The sequence below is a fragment of the Cyprinus carpio genome, chromosome B14 (assembly GCF_018340385.1).
Source record: "Cyprinus carpio isolate SPL01 chromosome B14, ASM1834038v1, whole genome shotgun sequence".
Classification (NCBI taxonomy): domain Eukaryota; kingdom Metazoa; phylum Chordata; class Actinopteri; order Cypriniformes; family Cyprinidae; genus Cyprinus; species Cyprinus carpio.
Window position 1 is genome coordinate 13,268,302 of NC_056610.1, and position 27,748 is coordinate 13,296,049.

At 36.5% G+C, this 27,748-nt stretch overlaps 1 protein-coding gene across 2 annotated transcripts; it reads left to right on the top strand.

Moving 5' to 3' along the window:
* Positions 1–898: 898 nt before the first annotated feature.
* On the top strand, positions 899–27,070 carry LOC109102465 (NEDD4-binding protein 3-A). 2 transcript variants are annotated; one of them, XM_042738144.1, is made up of 5 exons: positions 899–1,103; positions 19,976–20,419; positions 23,482–24,084; positions 24,991–25,254; positions 25,597–27,070. In XM_042738144.1, exons 2-5 carry the CDS (start codon positions 20,009–20,011, stop codon positions 26,161–26,163), a joined length of 1,845 nt encoding a protein of 614 aa, XP_042594078.1. In that variant the 5' UTR covers positions 899–1,103; positions 19,976–20,008; the 3' UTR covers positions 26,164–27,070. The 2 variants fall into 2 exon arrangements, with proteins under 2 accessions (XP_042594078.1, XP_042594079.1); XM_042738145.1 differs by lacking the exon at positions 899–1,103 and adding an exon at positions 7,987–8,547.
* The last annotated feature ends 678 nt before the right edge of the window (positions 27,071–27,748 follow it).

Below are 27,748 nucleotides of genomic sequence, written 5' to 3' on the forward strand. Positions count from 1 at the left end.
TGTCTCTGCTCTATCCTCAGAGGACAGGAAGTATGCAGTGTGCACTCAGGTGTGTGCCCAGAGGCTACAGTCATCAGAGAGAGAGTGGAGAGGAGCGGTAATGACAGGGTGCTGTCAGTCGTTCTCTGTATAAGGAGGTCTGGGGGCCAGATACGAGTCTGTGTCTAGTTCTATGAATAATTATAACAACAGGATGTGTCAGAGCTTAGGATACACCTCTTTGATCATTCTGTTCTGTTCGTTCCCATCGGAAATGCATTATCTGTATAAAAATTTTATAAAGCTGATGCAGCTCTTACACAGCACAGCCTCAGGTCTCATTTGTGCTCCAAATTACACATCCAGATAAACAGCGGAAATGAAGGAGAGTTCATCACACTATACCTTTTTATACTACTGTATATTATTACATTTGAAATGTTTGGGGTCAGTAGAATTTTATTTAACATTTTGAAAGAAATTCATTCTTTTATACAGCAAGGATGCATTAAAATGGTTAAAACAAAAGTAGCAGTATTTTCATCTAAGAATAGAAATTCTAAAAAAAAAATGTGTATTCCGGTTTCCAGATCATATTTCAGCATTATAATTTCTGAATGATCATGTGACACTAAAGACTGGAGTAATGACTGCTGAAAATTTAGCTTTGCCATCAGAGGAATTAATTACATTTAGTAATCTTAGAATAGAAAAGTGTTACTTTAAATTGAAATTATATTTACAATATTAATGTTTACTAATAGAAAGAAAGAAAGAAAGAAAGAAAGAAAGAAAGAAAGAAAGAAAGAAAGAAAGAAAGAAAGAAAGAAAGAAAGAAAGAAAGAAAAAGAAAACACCCCGCAGTTCCTCTATGTAATCGCCAGGCGTCGCTGTAGAGTCGCTGTGATAAATCACTGAAGCCGCTCCAGTGCAGATTAGTTTAAATCTCAGAGAGGGAAACTCTCATTACGTTGTGCAGGACTCCGACATCAGATCATCTCCACCGCGTCTCTACAGATCGCCATCGGCGCCGAGGAATATCTCTCTATTGTTTTCTTCTAAAACAATCTGAAAAAAATCTCTTGCGATCCCATCTGTATTGTGACTGAGCTCCAGCAATAATGGTGAGTCTGCTGTGACTTTAGAGTCGGTTTGCACTTGCTGCAGTATCTCTATATAGACCGCCACATATAGAATTAAGCCTGATCTGTCTGTAAACATAGCTTAACGGCGCACATCACTGAACTTGAATTAATTTTACTTTATTTTTACTGCACGTGATCTGAAAATGAGTTTACAGGTGTCTTTCAGTTTGATAACGTTACCCCAGAAGAGCGGCAAAATAATTTCACATACATGCGTGTAACACTTATGTTATATAATAGGTAGTGGATAGCATATGTATATATATGGATATTTTTAAAACAGCAATTTATCATTTATTTTCTCTTTATGCTCATGGAAGCATATTGTTATCATCTCAGTCATTTTATGTGCAAATAGATTAGTACACTCTTGTTTGAAAAACAATTGCGTTGCCCTCCTAGCAGGTCAGTTCCATTAAAGTAAGGTCACTAAGAAGTTTTCTCTCAGCACTTAATAGGTTGCCACAAATCAGAAAAAGGCCATTTGCATAGTTGGAGTACAGCGTGCCTGTTTCTGTCATCTTGAGTGCTCGGACCCCCATCTAACTCACTCTGCACAGTGTCTACATGTATGTACTGGTGACTGTTGTGAAATATTTGGGTGGGAGTCCTTACTCTAGACTCCAGCTCTGCTCTGCTTTTGATGCTCTGATTATAGGGACAAAAGGGAACTGAGTAGCGTTCTTCTCTGCCAGGCAGTAACCTTGGAAACCTGGGGCCAAAACAGGACCCCTGACCTATAGAGCCACGGCCCATTGTGGGAATGGCTCTTAAGTGGAGCTGGTCAAAGGGCGTGAAGCTCCTCTGCGGGTCTCACATCTCCTATCAGTGGCACAGAATGCATTAATGGGGTGTCTAACAACATGAAACTACACTTAGGGTGGCTTTTAGACAAGGCAGTTGGACGGCTGACAGTGGATAGCTTCTTGTGCAGTTCACTTATTGTTCTTAGTGTGAATGCAAACAGAGCTACAAATACAAGCCATTGGGTTAGGGCTTTATTTTTCAGGGTTTCAACTGTTCTGTTTGGTTGTCACCTTACAGAAAACGTACATGACAGCTGTCGGATGAGACTAGTAGTAGAAGCTCCCGTCCAGGCAGAAGATCTGGCACAAACTGTCATGCCATCCCTTGACCTGCATTGCTGAATATATCCATTGTTAAGTAACTGTGCTACTATTCTGGGCAAGACATAATAACATTAGGTTAACCAGTGGTCTGAATTTGGGGTGTATGTACCTGTACTGTATGTTAATTCATTTATACATGTTTCAAATAAATAATGTTCTTGTGAACTTTCTATTCATCAAGGAACACTGATTTTTTTTTTTTATCTCAGTTTCCTCAAAAATAGCACCACAACTGTTTTCAAGATTGACACTAATAATGTTTCTTGAGCAGCAATATTAGAAAGATTTCTGAAGGATCATGTGACACTGAAGACTAGAGTAATGATTGCTGAAAAAATGAGAGCTTTTGCCATCACAGGAATAAATTACATTTTATATTTATTATATTAAATATATTAAAAAGACTTTGTTAGGTAACACCTAAGGCTTTAGTTTAGGGATCAATCCTCAGTATTAACCAGTTGCTTAATTGTTATCATGCATATTACTAGCATATTGGCAGTTTATTGGTACATGTCATATTTCAAAATTCCTTAGCTCGAGTTGATTCATATTCTGCATGACCAATATTCCCAGGCTCATTGATGGAACAATTCGAGCACTCATCTTACCCAATTCCTAAACTTAACAACTGCCTTACTAATAACAAACAGTAATTGGGAGTTTATTGAGGCACAAATCGTAGTTATTTGTTAGCTAATACTGAGAACTGGACCTTAAAACAAAGTGTGGCAATTTGTCATGTAATAACATTATACAATATTATTGGTTTTGCTCTGTTTTTCATCAAGTAATTCCAGCTTTGATAAGCATAAGAGACTTCATTCAAAAACAAAAAACGTACAGACTCCAAACAGTATTGTATAACAGTAATGAATAATTTATTAACATTCAAAAGAGACATAATCCAACAGTGACTAACACATAATTGGCGTAAGCGTCAGGAGAGCAGGTGTGTGGCACGGAAGGCATCATTCAGCGTTATCAGAAACCTAACTACACCTTTAAAGCTGGTCCCTGCAGGGCTTTGGCTCAGCAAATTAAACCATGCATTAGCATGCAATCACTTCACCTGTTTGTGCTTCTATCCTGTGGCACAGTAGTTTTTACAGGCCACGTAATACCTGCTTTGAATATCTGAAAACAGGACACTTTTTTAAAACTTTTGCTCAAGTCATTAGTAGTGTTGGGAAATAACTAAGTGTTGTGACAATAGTTTATCTGTTTTTAAAATACTGTATCTTATCTGGTATCAAGCTACCTTTAGCAATGTAGTGCAGTGTTTATTTATATAAATTAGGGTGTATTCTAGTATTGGATCTGTTCAAAAAATGTATCTGTTTAACGCTTTAAGTCAATAATTCAAATGCCTTCCTTGTTTTTATGCCATCGGAAAAAAGTAACAGGAATGTAGTTCCAGGACCTTAGTGAAGACAGTGGGCTTTTAACATAGCTGGACCTAGATAAGCTAAGCTATAATCATCCTCCCTTCACCTCTGCTTGCTAGCCTTCTATCCCATGAACCTCTTTCTGACACTGCATAGAAAGTCTTGTGTAGGATTAGGATTAGTCCGCTTTCTTTCTCAGGACAACATCACGCGCAGCGCTCTCACACTCACCACTCAGATTCTTTAGATCCTTTTATCCGTTGAGAGACACGTCTGTCGTTGTAATTAAAGATTTGTGGCTGAAACAGTACCTCAAATAATCAGGACGTCATTAAAACTTCCTCAGCTATCCTGCATTCTGCAGAAGTCATTCTGGACTGTGTTTGCCTTCAAGCACGTACTGTAGCTTTGTGCTGATTCATGTGATTCTTTTGATATCATTACTAAACAAACCAAGTGCTGATACTCTTGCAAAGTGATTTCACAACAGTCTTTTGGACAGTATGAAACATTTCCTAGTGGGACTATCATGTCTGTCTATCAGTCTACTGGTCTGTTACTGGATTGCTTTCTTTAACATTTCTTTTTTAGAGTTTTTTTTGAAGTTTGACGGCCTGAAAAGAACAGTGAGTGTAAAATGGTCTTGACAGCCAGTGTTTATATCAGGTTTCAGTTAGGAACATTTGTATGTGGGTCTATTGTGTATTGAATAGAATGAAGAATGCGGTGGTAGTTTTTTGTGGCTCCTGGAGTGACATAATGAGGTAAGCTAAGGAAACTAATGCTTAAGGTTGCTAGAATCAGTTTCATTCCCAAAATAATTTGTTATTGGAAAATTTTATTTCAATTAATGTTTCTATAAAATGGTATAAATCTATAGGCTACAACTTAAAATACAAGGGCTGTCAGTATTTTAAATCTACAGTTTTTTCTACTCAAACTGGGATGTTTAATTCAGTGTGTTACTAGAAATTTCTTTGTAATTGTTTATGAAATTTACTAGCAATTTATGAATGAAAATTGTTGCTACACCAATGTTTTAATGTATACTAATATTAGTCAAAATACTAATATATTAAATTCCAATTTTTAGATCCATTTTCCCTTGTGAAAATCATTTAACTATAGATTACTCCAGGGGACATTCCCTGCAATTAGTATGCTGGATGTTGTTTCGGATGAAATGTACTTCAGTGAGGAACTAAGTAATAATTTGTGTGACCCTTAGTTCACATGAGCTCATTTTCTCCTCATCAAATTTCCAGCAAATCATAAGCAACAGGATGATATTGATTAGAGCACTTTGTTTTCATCACACAGATATTTCTCATAGCATCAAACAGGTTGTAATTCAAAACTACCTGGAAATCAGTTTGCAGTTATTTCTCTGATGGTCTCTTGGGCTGCGGTGTAGAAGAGGATCAAACTCTGGTACTTATTGTTTCTTTTTATAGCTGGCTAATTGCTGCACTCCAGAAATGTACAGGATTGTGTATTTAATTTGTCTGTACATGCTGCTACTGTAGAAAAAGCAGAGTTGGTTTGAGTGTTTTTCCACTCACAATGAAAAATAACTCAAATCACCTGGTTTGTTGATGAAAGCTGTGCTATGATTTTTCGAAGCAATTAATGTTGTTTTTTCATAGCTATTCAAGATTACATTTCTTCTGAGGAACACAATAATTTGTTTTTATGATGGGCTGAGGCTGAGGAAACAGGTCCGGCTCAGTTAGTTGTTTGTCATCAGGAGTCAGATAGATGACTGAGAGCAGGCTTCAACTTGTCTACATTACCACACTACACGTCCTCATCCTCCCTCTGTTCTCTTTCTTCCTGCTCCTCTGTCATCTTGGGAAAGCCTTCTCCTGCCAGTTGAATTTATGGAATCTTCTAGACTGACTTGCCTGAAGGAACACTGTATTTAAGAAACATGACTGGGGCACTCATTATAAAGTCTGCTTCGTCCTTCAGTAGCTATTTATTTTTTCTGTTTGATCTCTCTGTCAGTGAAATAAGCCATATGTAAATATGGCCTTTCCAAAAATCTCCCTGCCAGAAAGAATTTGTTTGTCTGGTTGATCCCTGGCCAAGAGTGACGTACTGTACTTTGGTTAAAGTGTATCATAAAAGGCAGCTGAGGCATTCCAGAAGTGAGATCTGGCCCTTTCTGACACCTGTAACAAGTTCCCTCATGATCATGAGAAGAGATTGACTGATAATGTATCGACCGATACCAGATTCTTTTGTTAGAAGTGTTAGATAACCAGTATGCCAATAATTATTGTATTGTTGCAGCTGTTTTGCACAAATAACATTAGAGTGAAACAATATAAAGATGCAGTGTGAATATACATAAAAAGTTTGGGGTCAGTAAAATTTATTGTTTTATAAAAAAAAAAAAATTATATTGCGAATAAAGCCATTTGAATGTGACCAAAAGCCTCAAATAAATGTTGCTCATTTGAATTTATATAATCAAAGGATCCTGAAAAAAGTTTTATGGTTTTCACAAAAAATATTAAATAGCACATCCATTTTCAACATTGATAATAAGTTAGAAGTTATAACAAGGTAATAAATAATTTCTGAAGAATCATGTGACACTGAAGACTGGAGTAACGGCTGCTGAAAATTCAGCTTTGCCATTAAAGGAAAACATGTGTAATCTATATATATGTATGCATATATATATATATTAAAACAGAAATATTCTGAAAGATTCAATTTCATATATTCTAGATTCTTTACATGTAAAGTAAAACATTTCAAAAGTTTTTTGTTTTAATTTTGATGATTAGAGCTTAGAGCTCATGAAAGTCAAAAATACATTATCTCAAAATATTAGAATATTTAGATTTGAGTTTCATTAAATAACCATCCTTACAGTATAAATTCCGGTATCTTTTAAGGTATCCCCTGTTCTTTGAAACCACAATTATAGGGAAGACTGCTGACTTGGCAAAGGTCCAGAAGACAATCATTGACACCCTCCACAAAGAGGGTACGTCACAGAAGGTCATTACTGAAAGGGGTGGCTGTTCATAGAGTGCTGTATCAAAGCATATTGAATGCAAAGTTGACTCTAAGGAAGAAATTGGGAAGATAAAAGGTGCACAAGCAACAAGGATGACCGCAAGCTTGAGAATACTGTCAAGTAAAGCTGATTCTAACACTTGGAAGAGCTTCACAAGGAGTGGACTGAAGCTTGAGTCAGTGCTTCAAGAGTCACCACACTCAGACGTCTTCAGAAAAAGGGCATTTCTGAAACATTTCAAAGACATTTCTGAAACAGAAAAAAATGTCAGAAGCATCTTACCTGGGCTAAGGAAAAAAACTGGAAATTCATTAAGAGTTTAAGGTCTAGAGTCTGGAGGAAGACTGGAGAGGCAGAATCCAAGCTGCTTGAAGTCCAGTGAGAAGTTTCTGAAGTCAGTGGTGTTTGGGGTGTCATGACGTCTGCTGGTGTTGGTCCATTGTGTTTTATCAAATCCAAAGTCAAGACTTTAGCACCTGCCCATAGTGCCAAAACCATTTCCAAGTGGTTTGCTGACCATGATATTATTGTGCTTGATTACCCAGCCAACATGCCTGAACTGTACCCTATATGGAATCTATGGTATATTTTCAAGAGAAAGATGAGAAACAGTTGATCCAGTGATGAGCTGAAGACTCAATAGTGCCTCAGCAGTGCCACAGGCTGATCGCTTCCATGCCACACCTCATTGATGCTGTCTTTTGTGCTAAAGGAGACTCGGCCAACTATTAAGTGTAGAAATGAACATACTTTAAAGAACTTGAACTTTTCTGTTTTGCAAATCCTTTTTTGTTTTGTTTTTTGATTGATCTCAGGAAATATTCTAATATTTTGAGATACTGGATTTTTGACCTTAATGAGCTGTAAGCTCTAATCATAAAAATTAAAAAACAACAACAAAAAAAAAAAAAATTTTGAAAATGTTTTATTTTACATCTGTAATGAATCTATCTATCTATCTATCTATCTATATATATATATATATATATCTAGATCAGTTTAGTATCAATAGCTAATAAAAATAATCAATAACTATAACCAATAATCAATGTATAATAATCAAAATATAATAAAAAAAATAAATAAAATATAATAAAATATAAATATAATAATATAATATAACAAAAAAAAAACCATAACTATAATCAGTAATCAAAGATTATGAATACTGCTAAACAATACAAAAAAAAAAAATTCAAACCAATTATGGGTCTCTAGTCACGTGGATACAACAAGAAACTGACTCATTTGCTCTGTAAAGTTCTCCTGTAGAACAAGCCCCTCATTTTTTTCCACCAGCATGATGTAATCTGATGCTGTGGAGAGCTTGCCAAGGCTGCCTGATGTAGCCTGCAAGACTAAGCCTATTGTTTAGACACATTGCAAGATGACAACACAACTTGTTTCCCACTGGACACCAGATTCTGCGGTGAGCCTATGAACTTCTCCATCACAAACAACATTCTTTGGCCTAAAGCAAACCAAACGATTTCCACTTTCTGTATTCCGACATCTAGTTTGATTCCGCATTAGCAGCATTCAATAACGCTGCCCATGGCACAAGTAGTGTCCTTCACATTTGTCACAGAACAAGGAGAACAGGTTCTTCCACACCGGCACCATAGAAAGGCGCTCTTTATTTACAAAAGGGAGAGAGGGGTGATCAGTGTACCGGTGGCAGGAGAGAGTAACCAGAGACATTCCCAGGGGTGTTCCTGGCCGTAGTCTGGCAGCAGGTTCGTGGGAGTGAAGGAAGAGATGTTTAACTGCTGATGGGTAATTTGGATCTCTCCTCAGCGACATTAGAAGGAAATCAAATATATGTGCATTGACTGGAAGACAAAAGAGCAGCGGCAGCAAGTTTTTCTCAGGTGAACATCTTGTTTTGCATTTTATTTTATGTAGCCGCATTTCATTGTGTGCTTCTCTCTAGTGTTTGTAGCATCATTAAATAAGAACTGGACAGGATGTTTTGTCTCCGAATGCTGCCTCACTGTGACATTCAGCTCTCTCTGCCTCAAAGAAGGCTCTCTGCATCATAAAAGATCCTCTCAGCATACAAACCTATTATGGTTTGGCTGATTAACTTCCATTCTGTTTACTGTCAAGAAAGTTGTGAAGTGAGACTCTTTGTAGCTTTGGGAAGCTTATTTGCAATTAAAATGCACTGCACCACTTTCTTTAATACAGACATCAAATGAAAACACAGGATTTGCATTGTTTTTTTTGGCAGTACAAGTTACATGCTCATTCCCTGCAGGGACAGCATTGTAATTCAGAAAACTATAGCGCAAGGGTGGCATTGTTCAGATCCATGCTTTGTGTTCAGAGACCACTGACAGGGTTGAAATCTTCCATCTCATGCTTTGACATGTCATAATTAATGGAATGTTCTGGGCTACATACAAGCTTTTTAACATGCTGTTATCACATAAAACATAAAATAATTCTGACTCATCCTTCAGTATGTAAAAATAAACAAAAATCATGTTTACAATAAGGCACTTTTAATGACAGTCTATGGGGCAAGGTATCATATTGGAATAAAAGGTTAAAATTTCCACTGTTTGCAACAATATGCAACATATCATACATATTAATTTACTTAAAAATATGGTCTAAGTTTCACAAGATATGTGGAAGAATACTATAACATTTCATTTTTATATCTAAATTATGCATAACGGCTATTGATAATGAAGTGATATATACTGTTTTTGTAACACACTGCCATTTTAAAGTTTTTTTAAATGTTTTTATTAATGTCTCTTACAGTAAAATCAGTAATATTATGAAATATTATTACAAAGCTTTCTAAATGCAATCTTTTTACATAATGCGGAATAAATGTAAATGATTAATTATTAATAAAGCTTAACTTGCATTTAACCAAGAGCATTCCTTTAATAATAATAATAATAATCCAAGATGATGTCATGACTATGGGTTGCGAATCAATAGAAAATTTCTGGTTCCATTAAAACCATTAAACAACTATTAAAAAAATGTTGGTAAGGAAAAATGCACAATACTCAACTACTCAGTGCTCAATCAATAGTATTTAAAGCTTGGCAATATCAAAATTCAACATATATTACAGTATACAAATTTTCAGGTTCCGATTCCAGTTCCATTTAAATGAACTATTATTATGTTTTTTACTATTTTAACTTTATTGAATGTAGTGTTGCTGGAAGGTATTAAATAATGTTGATAATTGCTATTCCATCAATCAGCATTTGCTTCAAAGTTTATGTTTTTTACACTATCAATAACATTTTTGCTTTTCAAGCAGGAATAAGCTGGTTGGCCAATACTGTAGTCCCTTTAGGGCTAAGACACTTGTTCATTTCCCTAAATGAATGAAATATAAAAACTGTTATACTTATAACCATGTATACACACACTCCATAAAGCCCCTATTTTACAAATAATAATGCAGTCAGGAGATGCTGTGATGCAATGAGTGGTTTCCACATTTTTAAACATTTAAAATGCATAAAATTATTTATTTATCACTCTTGAAATGACCTGTACACTAAATAATCTAACCCTCATACTTAGATAACAATAGCAGTCTATTTATTCAAGCTGAAGTCAGTATGTATATTAATGACAATATGGGACAAATATAATGTAATTTAGTTGCGGCAGGTGCTGTGCGCTGCCGGTACATGTACAGTCAGATAAAACGACGTGCACAGTTATCAAAGGGGCGAGTGCGCGTACAGTCGTAGAAAATGTGTTCGGCAGTTAAAGAAAAGATGCGGCGCGGTGAGTCTGTGGAGTGCGCGTCATTGGAAACAATGTGAACAGTAATTAAAGAGGCAGGGCGGCGTTTCTGATATTTGGTTTGTGACATCCTTTACGGGAAACACCGAATCGTCAGAACACTGGCACAAGGCTGCTCATGGCGCTTGGTCACGTGTCGCACCAGAACGGTTTTCAGAACCGAAATTTAGAATTTGCTCACGGTTTCCGGTTCTTTTTAAAAAACAGAACCGGTTCTGAATAAGAACCAGTTCTCGGTTCCCAACCCTAGTCATGACCTTGTGAGCTAAACTGATGCTTTTTTTTTTTTTATTTCTAAGAATTCTGATTGCAGTAAATCAGACTGTGTTTCGGACAGTATTTCTCCCAATATTATATTTCCTAAAGCTTTACTATTGCTGTATTTCTGCCCAGCTCTAAGTCTAATAATTTATTAATTGTTGTTTATTTCTAAAACAGCAGATTTTTTTTTTCCATATCTTGTGTAGATTTTGGTTGATCTTTCTCTGCAATTCTCTCTTTCTTTTGGTCTTATAACAATACCAAGCCATAAATCTCATATTAATCATTACCTCCACAGAAATGTGAGGAATGTCCATTTTTTACCCACTTATCTAACTTCCCCTAAAGAATGTACCATTCGGCTCTGGGCACAGGCATCCCACTGAAAAGGGTCAGATAGAAAGAAGAACTACCTCATATTAACTCACTGAGAAAAGTAAACAGAAAAAGAGCTGGTTAAACAATAGAACCTGATGCCCCTCCTCACCACTGACCTATTACGACATTACACCTGGACTGTGCAACTAGTTGTTCCTTTTGAAGTGTTAGTTGGTACCTGTAAAATGTAGGCTGCTTTCAAATATTAGAGATATTCCTCAACCATAGAAGTTCATTGGTGAAAAGTGTGGCAACCCTGACCTACATTTGATTAATTTTGAGGACTGTAAACAAGGACATTTGCATTTATTTTTTAGTGCAATTAATTACATAAGCCAGATTGCTGTAATATATTGATAGATACTTCTTCTCCACAGCCCTCTGAATGCTAATCAACTCTGCTGCATAATTTAAAAGCAAATGTATCAAAATGTATCATGCATAAAAGACTTTGTAGGTGTTAACAGGCAAAGCACATCGGCTATATTTACTGAAAGTTTCCAAAGGTAGGTGTGAAGTTTCCATTCAGTTGCCATAGAGACTGTTTAAAATGCATCCATAAAATACAGACAAGTGCCCTTAAAGTTGCAGGTTGCAGTTGAGTGATAACATCTGAATCTCTGATGCACTAATTTCTCACGTAGCTGTTTGAAAAAAGTGCTTTAGGTCAGTATTGACAGCACTCAGCAGGCGGGGGGGGACAAGGATTTGCTCTGTTAAAACAAACCTGAACAGCTCAGGTCTGTGCTGGGCACTTTACAGCATTAGGGCTAATACGATTTAACACTCTCAGAGTGACCTCCACAAAGCTCCTTCGCAAGCTGATCTTCACTACATTAACGCACGTGCAGGATTTGACACACCTCCACATGGCTTGCTTCTGCTTCAGACCACATTTCCAAATTTTGTTGCGTACATGAGCACAGGTGAAAACAGTTTTGTTTCTTAAAAGTTCAAAAGAACAACATTTATTTGAAAAATCTTTTGTATCTTTTTGTGCCTTTACAGCTCGAACCTCAGATACTCTGCCAAAAAAACATCTCTTTGGTTTTGATTATCATGTATATCGCAATGAAATAATGCATTTTCAAAGCCATATCACACTGTAAAAAATCTAATTTTTGAAAAGTTCTTCTAACCAATGTAAAAAAGTAGCATGAACAAAGAATTTGTCCAAATCAGCGTGTTGCCATTTTGACAAATCTGAGCAGTACGCAGGCGGCGTACGCTCTTCTTTATCAGCGGCGCCACAAGGATAAGTTTTTTACGTGTATTTACGCTTTGGTTTGAAAGAAAACAGTGCATCAGCGCAGCACAGCTGACACAGAAGAGTGTACGCCACCTGCGTACTGCTCAGATTTGCCAAAATGGCACTACGCTGATTTGGAGAGACACAGGAGAGGAATTGTTGAATAAAGTTGTTATTTTTGTTTTCTAAGTGTACAAAAAGTATTCTTGTCGCTTCATAATGTTACGGTTGAATCACTGATGGCAGGTGGACTATTCTGACGATGCTTTTCATACTTTCATGGACCTTATTTGGCAGTCTATGGGACAGTCTCAAGCCTACCGGTTTTCATCCAAAATATCTTAAATTGTGTTCCAAAGATGAACAAAGCTTTTACAGGTTTGGAACGACATGGGGGTAAGTGAATACTGACAAAATTTTCATTTTGGGGTGGAGTATCCCTTTAAACTAAGTTCTCTTTCGTGTCTTATTGTGCTTAAACTATCAAATACACACAAGTTTAGGTTAAAAACACACATAAGTTACAAAAACACAGTTGGTTATGTATGTGAAGTTAAACAGCTGGGAAAGAAATTGCGTAATATACAGCAGCATAATACACAGTACCTATACTGCTGTGTACTCTGTTAATGTGACCCAATACATAAAGGTAGACTGTGTGCAGCTCACTCAAAGTGGGGTATATGCTAAAACGGCAGTGTTCTTTAGCAGTTGTGGGCGGGGCCTGCAAAAACATAAACAACTTTGAATATATAATGGCAGATTGTGTGTGGCTCACTTGGTGGGGGGGTGGGGGGTCTGTGCTAATACATACAGTCGGCATCTAGTCATAGTTGGGGGCGTGGCGAGGGTGGAGTCGGCGTGGGGGGAAAAACACCGCAAACATCATGTTGTATTGCGAGTCATTGACGCCTGCATACCAACAAATTTACACCCCAAAACCCACAAAACTACATTGCAAAATTACCTGCAATGGCTTATGATTGCCCTTTTTTAATTAAAAGCTGGGTCAATGACCTAACCAAATGGCCGGAGGTGTCGTTTGTGTGTGTGTGTGTGTAGTGGAGAGCACATATTGAGCACCATTTCATCTTTAATACTCATATACACTAGTCCATATCGATATAACTTTAATACTCATATACACTAGTCCATATCGATATTTGATTTATTGTACAGCCCTACTTTAGATTTTTTTCATTCAAAAATAGCCAAGTTCCGTGACGTTCTGCTATATACAGCAAGTTCCATTTTTGACTGGATTCCGCGATTCAATCCGCGTCACTTCGCAAACACAGACGGGTGAATTTATGAATGCAAGTGTGAAAGTTCTGACACAAAACCCCTTCCCCGGGCGCCGCCATTGGTTGAAACGCCAATTTTGAAAGTTTTAACGTCTTTTCTAGTGAGTATACGGCGTATCACGTAGACTACACCTCTTAGCAGACACGTTTTCATGCGAGTTTAGGTTCGACACTAGGTTACATAGTTTTGCTTAAGGTAGAATGATAAGGCTAGTTATATATGCATGCCACTTTCTGAAACAACCTTACACAGTTTTTGTTAACGTTAATAATGAACACAATTTTAACGTAGCCTACATCTGATGAAATGCCGACTGCACACATACACATGCTTAACTTAGTCTTGGGATTCCACAACTTCCCTTAATTATCCTCAACGCCTTATTGCTTGTAGCCATTTTTCCTCCTACTTTCCGGTTCTGTATGTTTATTAGGAAGGATGTAGAGCTTTAATTCATAATTTGTTACTTTATTGGCGGTACAGAAAACGACACAGCAACTCTTCAGCATGATTGTCCTGTGTATTTCAATTGGCGCCAAGGCAATGTTTTCCCCCACGGGCTAAATTCACATCACGTGACGGGGCGTTCCCAGGGGCGTTCCCAGACCAACCGTCTGTATGTATATGGCATTGTCTGTCAACATTCATGGGCGGGGCTTGTAAATTGTGAAATCACATATAAGGGGCACTGCTTATGATTTATGGGGATTAAAAAAAGGAGCGTGTGGATTTTTATCATTATAGGGTGGTTGTGTACACACTGCAAACATAGATTTATGTTCAAACAACACATTAAAGTGAATTTTGCATAATAGGTGCCCTTTAAAAAAATTTTTTTAGAAACTAACATAAGTAGCAGTGGTCATAGGGAATCCTTTAAAAACAAAAAAAATCAGTCTGGTTGATATAGTCAGCTCCTTAACTCCTAATATTAGCACCATTGTTAGCACCAGAGAGAACTTGCAGTGTGCTGACGGTCTCTGTGGGCCCTCAGGTCATTATTTTGTGATAAGACATTCACTTTCCTCTTTGCCCTCTCTGTCTGACCCCAATCCTCTAAGCCTGAAGGGGCAAGTTTATGGTGCTTTTCCAATGGCATGAGTGAAACAGCCCTGTACTCACTAAAGAGAATGTCTCCAGTGTGTGTGCCTGTGAAAAAATGAATGGTGCTTCTATCCCAAAATAAGACCTCTAAAGAACGTGATGCAATCCCTATAAAGAGAGCTAGTGTTAAGTTAGGGCCTTTTCAATGAATGAAGTCGCCACCATTCGACTTGTCATATTTCACATGGAGTCATATTCAGCCAAATGACTGTAGTTTGGTGCTAAATGGGTGAATAATAAAAGGAGACTTAGTGTCACTTTGGGTCTTTACCTCAACAGACCTTTATTAATGTCTTTAATTAGTTAAACAATAAAGAAGCTGTTGTTATGTTCCCACAATTAAGTGAGCTGATAGAAATCTGATTATAAATATACTACAAATGCTGATATTAAATTCTGGTCAATACAGATAAGACGATAATACAGTATTCTATGAATTGAGCATTATGAGTAAGTCATTTAAATATATAAAAAAGGAAAACAAGCATGCACAATTAAATATATTTAATATCGACCAACAAATATTAAGTATTAAACAATACCAATAAATCAAAATCAATGAATCACAGTACAAGCTTATATGGTACTGATATATTGTACATACTTAAAATAAACTTTTATTTACATTTCATTCAGTAAAGTATTGATCAATTTTGTTTTCTATGAGTTGATGTCTATGAAGTGCTTTCCGGTTGGGAGGGTATAGTTAGTAGGCAGTGAGGCAGCTTACTAGATTTTGTAATTACTAGTCATGTTCATTAATGTGATGATACACAGAAGGGTTCATGTCTAGGTTTGTCTATGACACTGTGCCTATGATGTAACAGAAATCACTGACCAGAGAGCTATTTGTAAATAAATAGCCCTGTAAGTTGTTTTTTGACTGACAGTACATTAAGGATAGCTGACTGGAAATGCCTTGTGGAATGAAATGTGTCATTTCCTGTGACGGCGTCAGCATGTCAGTCCTTCTCAAATTCAGTTAATGGGGCACCAAAGTCATTTTAAGTATAAACCTGTTGTTCTGAATGGAATACTAGTATACTGCATAGTATACATTATATTGTTTCTTTAAATATTAATAATGATGTTAATAATATTTGGATTATAATCACCTTTGATCAAACTGCATTGTGGGATACATTACACACACAGTATACTCTGTACAGCAGTGTTTTGTCAAATGTAGTCACACAGGTAATGGATGAAGAAAATCCATGCTGCATATTGCAGAAATAGTAAGAGTAGTAGCATGCTAGTAGTATGCTATTCCAAACATCACCTTCTTGTCTGTGCTGGAACAAGGTTGTGCTGGTCTGTGCACAAGAATGAGGCAGTATGAATGTTTAGAGCCAAAAAAGGAAGTAAACTTCTGATATTTTTAGAGATGCATCAAGTTAGACAGGGAACCTGTCTTGATGAGAGAGAATGCAGGTCTTAACTTGATTTTTAGAGGTATGTTTGGAATTTGAAGGATCTTTGAGACCTGCATTAGTTTTATATTCCTTGTGCACTTGTATAAAAGCTATTTAGCCAATGCATATGTTTTTCAGGCAGACACATTATACTCTATATTGTAACTATCTGGATAAAAATAACTAATAAAAGAAAGAAAGTGTTCAAAAGTAGTTACACTAGTGAGAGTTGAAGAATGTACTTTAAATACTACATTGAGAACGCTGACGTCCTCTCATTGGAAAATGCTTGAACTTTTATCCAAACACCCAGGTAAATTTGACTCCTCACAGAAAACACCAAATTTCGACTCACGGATGTCATTTGTTACATTCACAATCATTATATAATGCAAAAATGTATAATACGAGATATTTAAAAGAGCATCAGAAGAAAGAAAATGAGAAGATTCAGGTGCTCTTTAAACAAATTAACTAAACAGAACTGCTGTGAGGTAGACAGGCCTCTAATTAAAGCTTTTCCAGGAGGGGGATGTAAATGAAAAAGTGTGTGTGTGTGTGTGTGTGTGTGTGTATGTGGCTCTGAAGGGCCCGACTAGGCTGTAAATCAAACCTGGTCTCTCAACTCACTCTGGCTGTTCAATGTCTGAAGCAATTAAGGAAAAAGACTGGATGCAACATTTTCCCTGACTTCAAGATTTGTGGCCACTTTTAAAAGGGTTTTGAACCTTTGCTAACCTTCCCTCCAATTCCTCAGCTCACGTCATAAAAACTCAAGCTTTCTTGTAACAGACTACAGACATTCCTCACACGGTTGCTACGCCTGTCAGTAGATTACAAATATAATTGATTTAAATACCTTATACATCTACAGATTAACTAACCCAAAACAACACAAACTAAGAATTATATTATAGCTCAACCATATGTTGTATAAACAGCTGTAAACTTTGATATCTAATAAAGCTAGACATCAGTTTCCTGGTTTGTCTGTGTGTCAACATCACTTTGGTTCACCTGATTGCATTTTAGGAGGAAGTATGCTACTGTATCTGAACATAATTGTAGCAGCCACTGTTCTACACTTAGGGATATAAGCATAACAGTCAGTGTTTACTCATGCTGTGACATAAAGCATCATCATGCATATCAAACCCGAAATGATCTGAACTCAGCAACTAGTCATAAAATGATTTCCCAACACAACCACTTCCTTTCATACTGAGGGATAGCAGTCACTTATTACTCTAAGTTCCCGCATTAGAATACTTCACAATTCATCCTGTCAATCATAAACTAAAGTGGCACTCCAAGTCATGGCATATTTATAATCAGCGCTTGCGCAGACGCAGGTCTTGTGCCGTAAGTGTTGTAGTTAGCTGAGTGCTGTGATGGCAGAAAACTGAAGAGAGCTCGGCCACATCTCATGCATAAAATCATGAGGTGCCGTTTTGCTCTCTCTATGGGTAAAAGTCTGAACTTAAGTGCCGCACTTTTTTGCTCTTCTCTAAACAATTTGCATAATCACTCCAGTGGTGTAAGATTGAATTTGGTAAATTATCATTTTGTTGGTATAAGGAAGAGCCTGGAGGGGATCCTGTGCTTACTGTGCATTTGAAAGCATAACGTGTTGACATCTGGGGAAGCTGTTAATACACTACAAAACATGTAAAATTACGATTTTTACTAGTACTATTACTATTCTTTATTATTTCTAAATAAATTATTAAGGGAAAACAACACCATTTGTTTTTAGGTAATATATCTTGAGGTGAGAATTTTTCTTTCTCCATTGGCAAATAGATTTTTTTTTCCTGTTTTAAGTACAGATATTAAGTGTAAACAAAATTAAATTAGGTTTAACAAAATTAGTTGAGGTTTTAAGAAGTATTTTATCACATTGTTCATGAAATATATCTTAAGTATTTTTCTCCATTGTTTTTAAGTATAAACAAGATTTAGTAAAAAACAAAATTAAGTGAGGTTTACACTCAAAACTGAATTAAAAAATAAAATGAAGACACATTTCCTTAAAAACCTAGAAAATGTTCATTGGTTTTGTTTTCAGGATGTTTAGACATTTTTATGAAAACCAAGACAAAGTATTTATTTAGAAAATGATTTTAGAGTATATAGTAATACTGGAATATCAGTGGAATAAATTAGTTCTCTGAGTTTTAATTACCAGGACTTCAATTGTGCTTCAGCGTTCTTTTCACTAGGAACTTGGATATATGGCACTAGGAACTTGGATATATGGCGACTGGCAACGTGGATATCGTTCCCAGCAGGTTGGTATTTATTAATAATTTATAAAACAAACATATAAGAAATTAAATTTTCCTTGATCTTTTGGAATACAACAGTATAAACACCATAAAAACATCCTGTAACCTCCGGGACAAAGAAGTGCCTCTCTTATCTACAGTACAAGTCCTAAAGGCACAGCAGCACAAAATGCACCTAGGCTCACAAAGAGGGTGGAAAAGTTCATTAGTGTTTTGGGAAAACAACAACAACAAAAAACTTTACTAGGTGGACTTCAGGAAAAAAACTAATTAGATAAATAAAAAAAAAACATATAGCATGGCTCTTTAATGCCAGATCCATCGTCATGGGGGAAGATCACAGTGAGCAAATGTTTGCTTTGGGTGAGATGCCAGAGGTGAAGATGCACTAGACAAAAGGAAACACTTAGAGATGCTCTCAGCATGACCCAGAGGTTCTCAGTAGTGATCTGGAAAGTGCTAGAATATTTTAGGCCTCCGTTTCTCTGTATAAGCTCCACCAAAAGTCATAATTGGCCTAAGTGTGGTTTAAACCAGGTCATTATATGATTTATGACTCTTTCAGAGGGCACTAGCTCTTTTTTCAATCTGTTTATTCTTAGTTACAGAAATGTGTCCTACATGTATATAAGACAGACAGTATATATTCACACTGGATGTGCCTGTATATGAGTGTACACACAAGCAGAAACACTTAAGTGCATTTGTCTTTATGGGTGTTTGGCATGTTTATAGCAATGAGAGAGAAGGTCGTTGAGGTGAAATCAATACAGGCTCTTAATGAGGTGCTCTGGAAGGAGAAAACTGATTGAGAAAGGGTTAGAAAGAAACAAAGAATGAGGCAGTACTAAACAGATATATTGAAACCCAGACCGTTTAGAAGCAGGACAGCACTTGAGCGAACAAGTAGATCAACCTCACTTCCAGGGAGAGGAAATGTTCACAACTTTTTTTTTAGTAAGGAAAGATTAGTGATTACCAGAGGACATTGATTAATGCAGCAGTATTGCAGTGTAAATTAAAAGTGTTTTTTTTTTTTTTTTTTGCGTTCCAAAGGCGTCTGCCCTCATTTTCAGGGTATTTGGCTCATGAGACGATTCCCAGCTTGTATCATCTCAGTTATATAACAGACTTGTGAACCTCAGTGTGTACAGTAGTTCTCATTTCTTAAAGGAAAGCAGAAGCTTTTGACCTATTTTCGTGGTCTTATATGAAATGGTTTTTATTAGACTACATATATAAATGTGCTATGAATAGCTGACATTTGGAGCACTGACAGCAGTGTGACATTATCAAATAATTAAGAAATGTTCTTTTTTGTAAAACCAGCAAGTAAAATAAGTTGGATGGTAAGAGGAATAGCTTGCTTCATGATGTGAAACATAAAGATGGATGCAACCAGAGCTTCTTGAAATATCCGTATTTTCTGCAGAAGAAGGATTCAGGTTTCAGATTTGATCCTGTGAAGGGGTTTTCATTGTTTTTCATTTCTCTTCTTTCAATTTAGAGATCCCAGTGGAGCCATTTGATCCTGTAACCAATGGCAACAGTCCAGGCCCTGTCCTTGAACCAGGACCCCAGCAAAAGCATCTGTGTCGGTTATCCAGCGTCCACTTTGGTATCAGGCCGCTGCGTCATGGGAAGTGTAGGCAGCCTAATCGAGAAACCAGACGTGTCACCAACCAAGAGCAACAGAGCAGTTCCACAAGTGCAAGGACGGCAGAACCACGGCCTGCTCAAGAAGGGTTTCAACCAGAGAGAGCTGCTTAACTATCTGAACATCACCAAGAAGGAAGCAAAGGGCAGCAAACACCTCATCTCTGGGACATCCTCTATCAAGAGAGAGCACAGGAGAGAGGACGACGACGTCTACACTAAAGTCTACCACAGGGGTGGAAAGGAGGTCGATTTGGGAAAGAATTCACTTCCCATAGGTGGCAAGTTTGACAAGGTACACAACTGTCAAAGAGTGGCTTCATTCGTGTCATGTAAGAATTACGGTAATTGTAATTTTCCATGTTTGTCAAGCTCAAAATTATAGGTTTGAGCCTCTGGCCAATGGCAGATGCAGGGAGTGTTTGGGAACAGTGTTTGTGGAGCACTGGCTGTTGTCAGACTCCTTGTGCAAACAGAAATCTCACTGGATTATTACAGGGTTCATACAAGCTGCTTAAAGTGCTTGAAGTAATTTAAGTCCTGGAAACCCATTGAAAACAGCCATATTTTTGAGAAGGTAATTGAAAAGTACTTTGACTTTTTAAAAGGGCAGTATATATGAAATAAGTGTTATTTTTTTCCATAGATAAAGCAATATTTTAGGCAAAATTAACTATGCAGCACGTCTAATACAAATACAGAGCTGTTTCGCCTGGCTTTTAGCAGTGCACCAGATCTCGCGATATTAGTTCTTGAGGTGTATCGCGATATTAGTATAAAGTTGTGTTTGTGGTGAAACTTTTGATAGTTCTGGCATTATATTGTCCGGTCTTTTATTGCATGTGATGTTCGTTTGGGTTTCATTTAGGAACGCATATAAAGTCTGATGTGTTTTGTGTTGCACTGTTATCATTTACAAGCGTGGAGCGCATCTCAGCTGCTCGGGACACAAACTCGTCCTCTGCATAAACTTTGAGTTTGGGTTGCTTAACATTCATCTAGGACAACAGTGCATGTTATCTCACTAGATTTGTAACGTAAATCATTTATAAACCAACACAGAATAATACATCAACATTTTTCTAAATATGCGATTTGTTGTACATCACAAATTCAAAATAAAAGTTCAAACCCTCACTCTGAGTTTGCAGGGGGGCAAATATTAAAATTACATGGATTTAAACGTCCTTGAATCACTGTAAAGTGAAGTATGGCCAGGCCATTGGTGCCCTCTGCAGGTGTTTGTTATAATACATTATGTGCGTAAATAGGTTATGTTCATATTTTGTGTAGGCATATTACATTATCTAGGCCTATTTTATCAGGGTTGTTCAATAAAACCATGTAATTACTTGGTTTTGATACTTTATTTGAACCAGTTATTATTGCCTCATCGTTCGTTTATATATAAATAGTCATACTAAAGCCTGTTTTTCACTTTGGTCTATTTGTATTACTAAAAAATTTTAGATTACTCAGTTGTCAAAATAATCAGAGGATTACTTGATTACCAAAACAATTATTTGTTACAGCCCTAGATGAGTTAAAATATTTCAGAATACAACTGCATTGTTTTGATTTGTGTGATTAAAAGACACATATTTTGTCATTTTAAAAACAAAATCTTAAAAATAGTATTCAAATATTGTCTCATTCTAGTAAAGTATCTGTATATCTCATGAGCTAAGTGTATTGTCACACACCCTAGTTTTGATAAGTGGTGATAAAGCTCATAATTTCCAAAGTGTATGATACAGCTTTCATTTTTAAGGTCAATCATATTCATGAACAAAAAAAAAAAAATCAGTTTGAATAAGGAAAGCGATAATTTTGCCATAATATCCTTTCAAATGTTAAGGTTGTCACAGTTGTTGCATGATTTTGTGCTGCACTTTATTTGTGCCATTTTGTTTTATTAGTTTATTAGAATTTGAAAGTTAATAACAATATTGTTTGATAAGTGAGATCTCTGATTTTAGTCCTTGAAAAGCAGAAAAGTAGTGCTTGAAAAGTCCTTGAAAGTCCTGGAATTTCATTTTGCAGTTTCTGTACGAACCCTGTTATAACAATTAATGGCAAAATGAATGTTTGGAAATGTAAAATGATATTTCCTACTTACACACTACAGCAAAAGATAGAAATAACTGACTTGAAACCATTTTTAGTTGGTGAAAATACTAGTGTTCTAATAATTTTGGCCACCACTGAATATATATATATATATGTAAAATATATATAATATTTTATTAAATAAATATATATATATATATATATATATATATATATATATATATATATATAATATATATATATATATATATTAAATTAGATTAAATCTTATATATACTGCTATTTTTATTTTATTAAAAAAATTAAATTACAGAATATTTATAAATACAAATTAGCATCAATTTCTTCTAATTTTATGTAAAACCAGCAATTAAAAATCGGACGTTTTCTTTCTTGCAGATTTTGGTTGTCATCAACACCACATAGAGAAGTTGTTAAAAAAATGTATAGAAGTAATACATTAATAAAAAATAACATAATTTATTTACTTATTGTTATTAATAATTTTAGTAGTTTTATTTTTTTTAATGAATAAAGAGCTTGAGTGGACAAACAAATTGATTAATTAGGGTATAATGAGCTTTGCCATGGAAACTAATCATTTATGAAACTAAAGATGTGACAACAGAGTTGTCATTTTAAACAAAACAAAGCATTTTTGTTAATATTAAAATAATTTTTATTTAATTAAGGAATGAAAGAAAAAAAACTTTGTTCAGTAGTTGTTTACCACTTTGTACATAAAGAAAGGATGAATTTATCATAGTTACTGGCTTTTTTGCCCATCAGCATTTGTTTTCATTAAGTATTTAACAAATCTCGGAGGGAGCAGGTGTTAAAAATACACTTTACAATGAATGGATTAAAACAAGATGAATAGGTTCCTCGTTGTGGTTTCAAAGCCTGTCAATGAAATGCAGAAATCGTGACAATGTTTCCAGTCTGGCTCCATAAGAGCAATATTTCTTCTTGAGGCAAGTGTAATTTAGTGATAGGTGGGCTACTCCCCACAGTCTCAAACGGATATAAATCATATAACCTGTTCGGGCCAGCAGCGTGTAGACTAACTGACTAGCCTCTGCTGGCTAAATTTATCTCTGTAATCAAATATGGTCCCCCTCAGGTGACGTTATTGTGCAGGAAATTCAGCGAGACCAAAGAAATATGGAAGTGAAAGTAGTCTACATTAAATTACTTTATGTTGTTTGGCATGGCGCCAATAATTTAAGTGTAGATCTATTCTCCTGATGCACATGCTGCAGTTGACTTATCCTTTTCATTTCACAGCCACGATTCAGGCCTTCCGCCTTTAAACCGGTCACCCCAAAAAACTTCAGTTCAATGCAGAACCTCTACCCCTCCAAGTCAGAGAAGGTAGAGAGCAGCTTAACCAACGGCATGCATCCGTCCTATGCCAAAGCAGCGTCCAAATCGCTGTCCACCTCTTCCTCGTCCTCCTCCCCTTCACGGCCAGGCGCGAGTGTCAGCAAAGGCGTGCTAGCAGCAGCCCGGGGCCTCAGCCAGGAAGAGGAGAACACGTCCGACTCGGGGCACAATTCCATGAACAGCCTGCCGCCTTATCGGCCGCCTTTCCGCCCGCACTTGGGACAAATCAGTGCCTCTATGGGTCACATCAACCACATCGGCTCACTAGATCGCACCTCGCTGGGCTCCAAGGGAGCCGCTTCCACGGCCACAGACGTGTCCTGTCAGAGTATGGCTACGCTGAACCGCCTGCAGTGCTATGGAAGCGAGGCCCCGCCACCCTACGAGCTGTCGCACTCTCTGGAGGACGTGGTGAAGGACCTGGAGGACCGTCTGCAGGAAAAAGAGCACGAGCTACGTCAGATGAGGAGGAACCTGGATGAGAGCGAAGACGCTATTGCGCAGGTCAGAATCTTTAAGATTGATTTTTTAATGTTTTTTAATATCTCTTATGTTCAACAATTCTGAATATATTTAAATAAAAATGTACAGTAATATTGTGAAATATTATTCTAAAACTAATTATTCTAAATTTCACAATATAAAGTAAATATATTCTTATGATAAATTCATAATAATAATAATAATAATAACTGTGCTAGTTTTCATAATATATTATACAATTTATATGTAATTTATATATATATATATTGTCAGTTTATCTCATCAAGGCTGCATTTATTTGATCAAAAAATACAGTAAAAACAGTAATATTGTGAAATGACAGTTTTCTATTTGAATATATTTTCAGATGTATTTTATTCCTGTGATGGAAAAGCATCATAACTCCTGTCTTTAGTATCACATGGTTCTTCAGAAATATGGTGATTTTTTGCTTAAGAAACATTTATTATTATTATTAATTGAGAGAACAGTTGTGCTGCATATTATTTTTCTGGAAGACAAAATACATTTATTCCAGGATTCTTCAATGAATACAAAGTTCAAAAGAACAGCATTTATTTCAGTTAGATATTTTTTGTAACATGGTTAAAGAATATATATTTGTCTAGACTATCACTTTTGATCAATTTAATGCATATTTTGTGAATAAAAGTATTCATTTCTTTAAACAAAAAAATAGGTTTGTTATTTTTTTTTAAAGGTTGATACCTTATAAAATAATATATTTAAATAATTTTAACCATAGGCCATAAACAAATACTACATTTAAAAAAAAAGTAAATACACAAAAAAAATAAGCAAACCTGAAAATACTGAAAAATGAAAGAAATTGAAAATAAAGAATTACATTACCATTATTACAAAATAAAAACTACATTAAAAATCAAATCTCTGTGTTTCCTGTAGGTTTTTGAAGAGAAGCAGCGGCTGTGGGAGAAGGAAGTGACAGAACTGAAACACCTGTACAACGCCAAACTGCGGCAGGTGTCCCAGCAGTCCCAGCGTTCACAACGAAACCTGCAGCTGCAGCTGTATAAGGCACAGCAGGAACGCAACCGGCTGCAGGAGGAGCTGGATTCAGTCAGGCTGCAGTGCCAGACCCTGAGAAGTCAAAGCCCAGCAGCACTAAGCCAAAGCATTAATCCCCAGCTGGAAGAGACCCAATGGGAGGTATGCATTAAGTCAGAGCTATCTGTCCAGAGCTCTGGGGATTTCAGAAAAGTTTGCAAGAGATAAAAGAAAGAAATACATTTTAGTTGCAAAATAAACATCATGTATCATGTATACTTGTTAGTTTGTTCACACTAACAATATATATATACTGTACAAACAACTAAATGGTTTTAAATCAGAAATGACAAAAAAAAAAAAGATTTAATTGCCTGTCTGAACAAACCCCTGTGAGGCTTTCATAATTAAAACAAAGGACAGCAACAATCATCAGTCTTTTCAAATTGTATTTTGTGTATTGTATAAGCTGTAATAAATGACTAAATTGTATTTCTCTCATAGGTTTGCCAAAAGTCTGGAGAAATCTCTTTACTGAAGCAACAGTTTCGGGACTCTCAGGCAGAGGTTACACAGAAGCTGAGTGAAATCTTCCTCTTAAAGACTCAGCTGCATGAGGCACGCAATCAGATCCGGAGCAAGGACAGTCAGATCGACATGCTACAGATGGCCCTACAGGGCGCCCGGCGGAAATGCCCCTTGCCTGCCTTCGAGGAGCATCGAGCAGATGCGGGTGAGACTGGAGAAGCCAGTGCTACGGAGGAGCGTCTCAGAGCTGAACTGCTGCTGGAAAGGAGGCAGAACGAGGCGCAGGCTTCAGCTTTTGAAATTGAGAGGAGCACGTGGCAGAATGAGAAGGAGAAGGTGATACGCTACCAGAAGGAACTGCAGGCCAGCTATCTGGAGATGTACCACAAGAATGAGGCCTTAGAGAGAGAACTGGCAATGCTGAGAGGGGGCAGGGCAAGAGTTGAAGAGGGATCAGGGGGCGGAGATGAGGGCGGGGCTTTACAAGAAGCAAAGCTGCCCAGTGCGCCCTGGATAGAGAGGATTGAGTCCTCTGAAATTTGACTTTGCAGATGTTCTTCTGCATCGGAGATTAGATTGATGCCAACAGCTCTGGCTCCTTAACCCAAGACAATGTTTTAAACCGAATAAATAAACTAAACTATGTAAGTTTGACCAAAAAGTGTACCAAACAGAGGAGCAAGATAAATAATATGGGTTGTTTTGTAACACAGAAGGGACTTTGCTTTGATAAATTTGAATCATCAAAACAGTGACTCATCCCAAATTTGATTTTGGATTTTTAAACAATCACAATGAGTGTTCGAGCACTATTTTTTCATTGATTCTATGGTATATTTGTGCTTTAGGTACTGAATATTGCTCTGGGTCATCATGACAGTTTCAGTGGATGATAAATCACAAATCCCAACATCATATTTTTTTATGCTGCCATACTGAAATCAGAAGTGTGGATTCCCTAAAACTCATGTCGCACTTTAAAAGCACACAACTTATAAGTTGTCCTTTGCATTAGAAAAAAAAAGTATGTCAACAGCAGATCCATATAGAAGCATTTCTGCTACTATGTGTATTGTTGTGCTCTGGTGGGCTGTTCTATTCTTTTGACCCAAGATGTGTAAAACTGCATGAATGTGAAATTAAAATTCTGGAAAGTTTGATGCCTGTGTGTGAAGAAAAGTCATTGATGTAAGGGTAACGTTAGATCCCACATTATTATATCTTAATATAGCAAACTATACTGTGACTTGTTAAAAACTACTGAATTTCATCTTCTAGTTCATGCATTAATTGTATAGATTTGTACTATACAGGTATGGTGTTCTTTACCTCAGAGTCGCATAAACCTTGCCATTTTCCCTTATGTTGACTGAAGGTTATTTCCCTTGTTCTGTAAAAACAGCTCGATAATGTGTCTTCCAGTTAGTGCAAAATAAAAGTTTCAAATGTGTCTTCCAATTAGTGTTTTCTTTCACATACACTATATTTTATTATTTTAATAAAGTATCTAACTTTATTTATAACCTTATTAAGTGTAGACTATTTATTGGGCTGGAATCCAGGCCATATACTATATATCTATTGTAGATTATATTAGGCTATATAGCCTCATAAATAAGTTTACTTTACTTTTCTGATCTGATTTGGCTGTAAATCTGTAAAATTATAGGGAACGCATTTAAACATCTGTAAACTACTTAGAACTTATGCAGAATTAGACACGCCCCTTTTCTACGAACCCGCAGCTTTGGCGTAACCATACAGTCTATGGGCGTAACCAAGGTGATTTTTCACGTAAAGTCTTCTCTCCGCTGCTGTCATCCCCCATTCAGCATTCAAACTGCATGTCGCGTTCGGTTACTACAGTCAAAACGAAAAAACTCTGCACAATAACTGAGATTTAAGAAAAAGAAAAGAAAAGGCTTTGCGCCGCTCTGTGTTGGAGCCATATCCTTTCGTATTATCCTTTTGCGCAATGAGAATTTAGCCTTTTTTTTTTTCTGTTCTTTACACCAAAACTATATATATATATTTAGGCTACTTGTTTTACGTGAATGTATTTTACAACAATACAAAGAGCAATGTGAAACATTTTACCAGATTTAGTCCAACACTTATCTTTTATTTG

Coding starts and splice junctions, on each gene's coding strand:
- LOC109102465 (XM_042738144.1), top strand. CDS start 20,009: ATGGCAACAGTCCAGGCCCTGTCCTTGAACCAGGACCCCAGCAAAAGC. Junction 20,420..23,481: donor TAGGTGGCAAGTTTGACAAG/GTACACAACTGT, acceptor TTCATTTCACAG/CCACGATTCAGGCCTTCCGC. Junction 25,255..25,596: donor TGGAAGAGACCCAATGGGAG/GTATGCATTAAG, acceptor TTTCTCTCATAG/GTTTGCCAAAAGTCTGGAGA.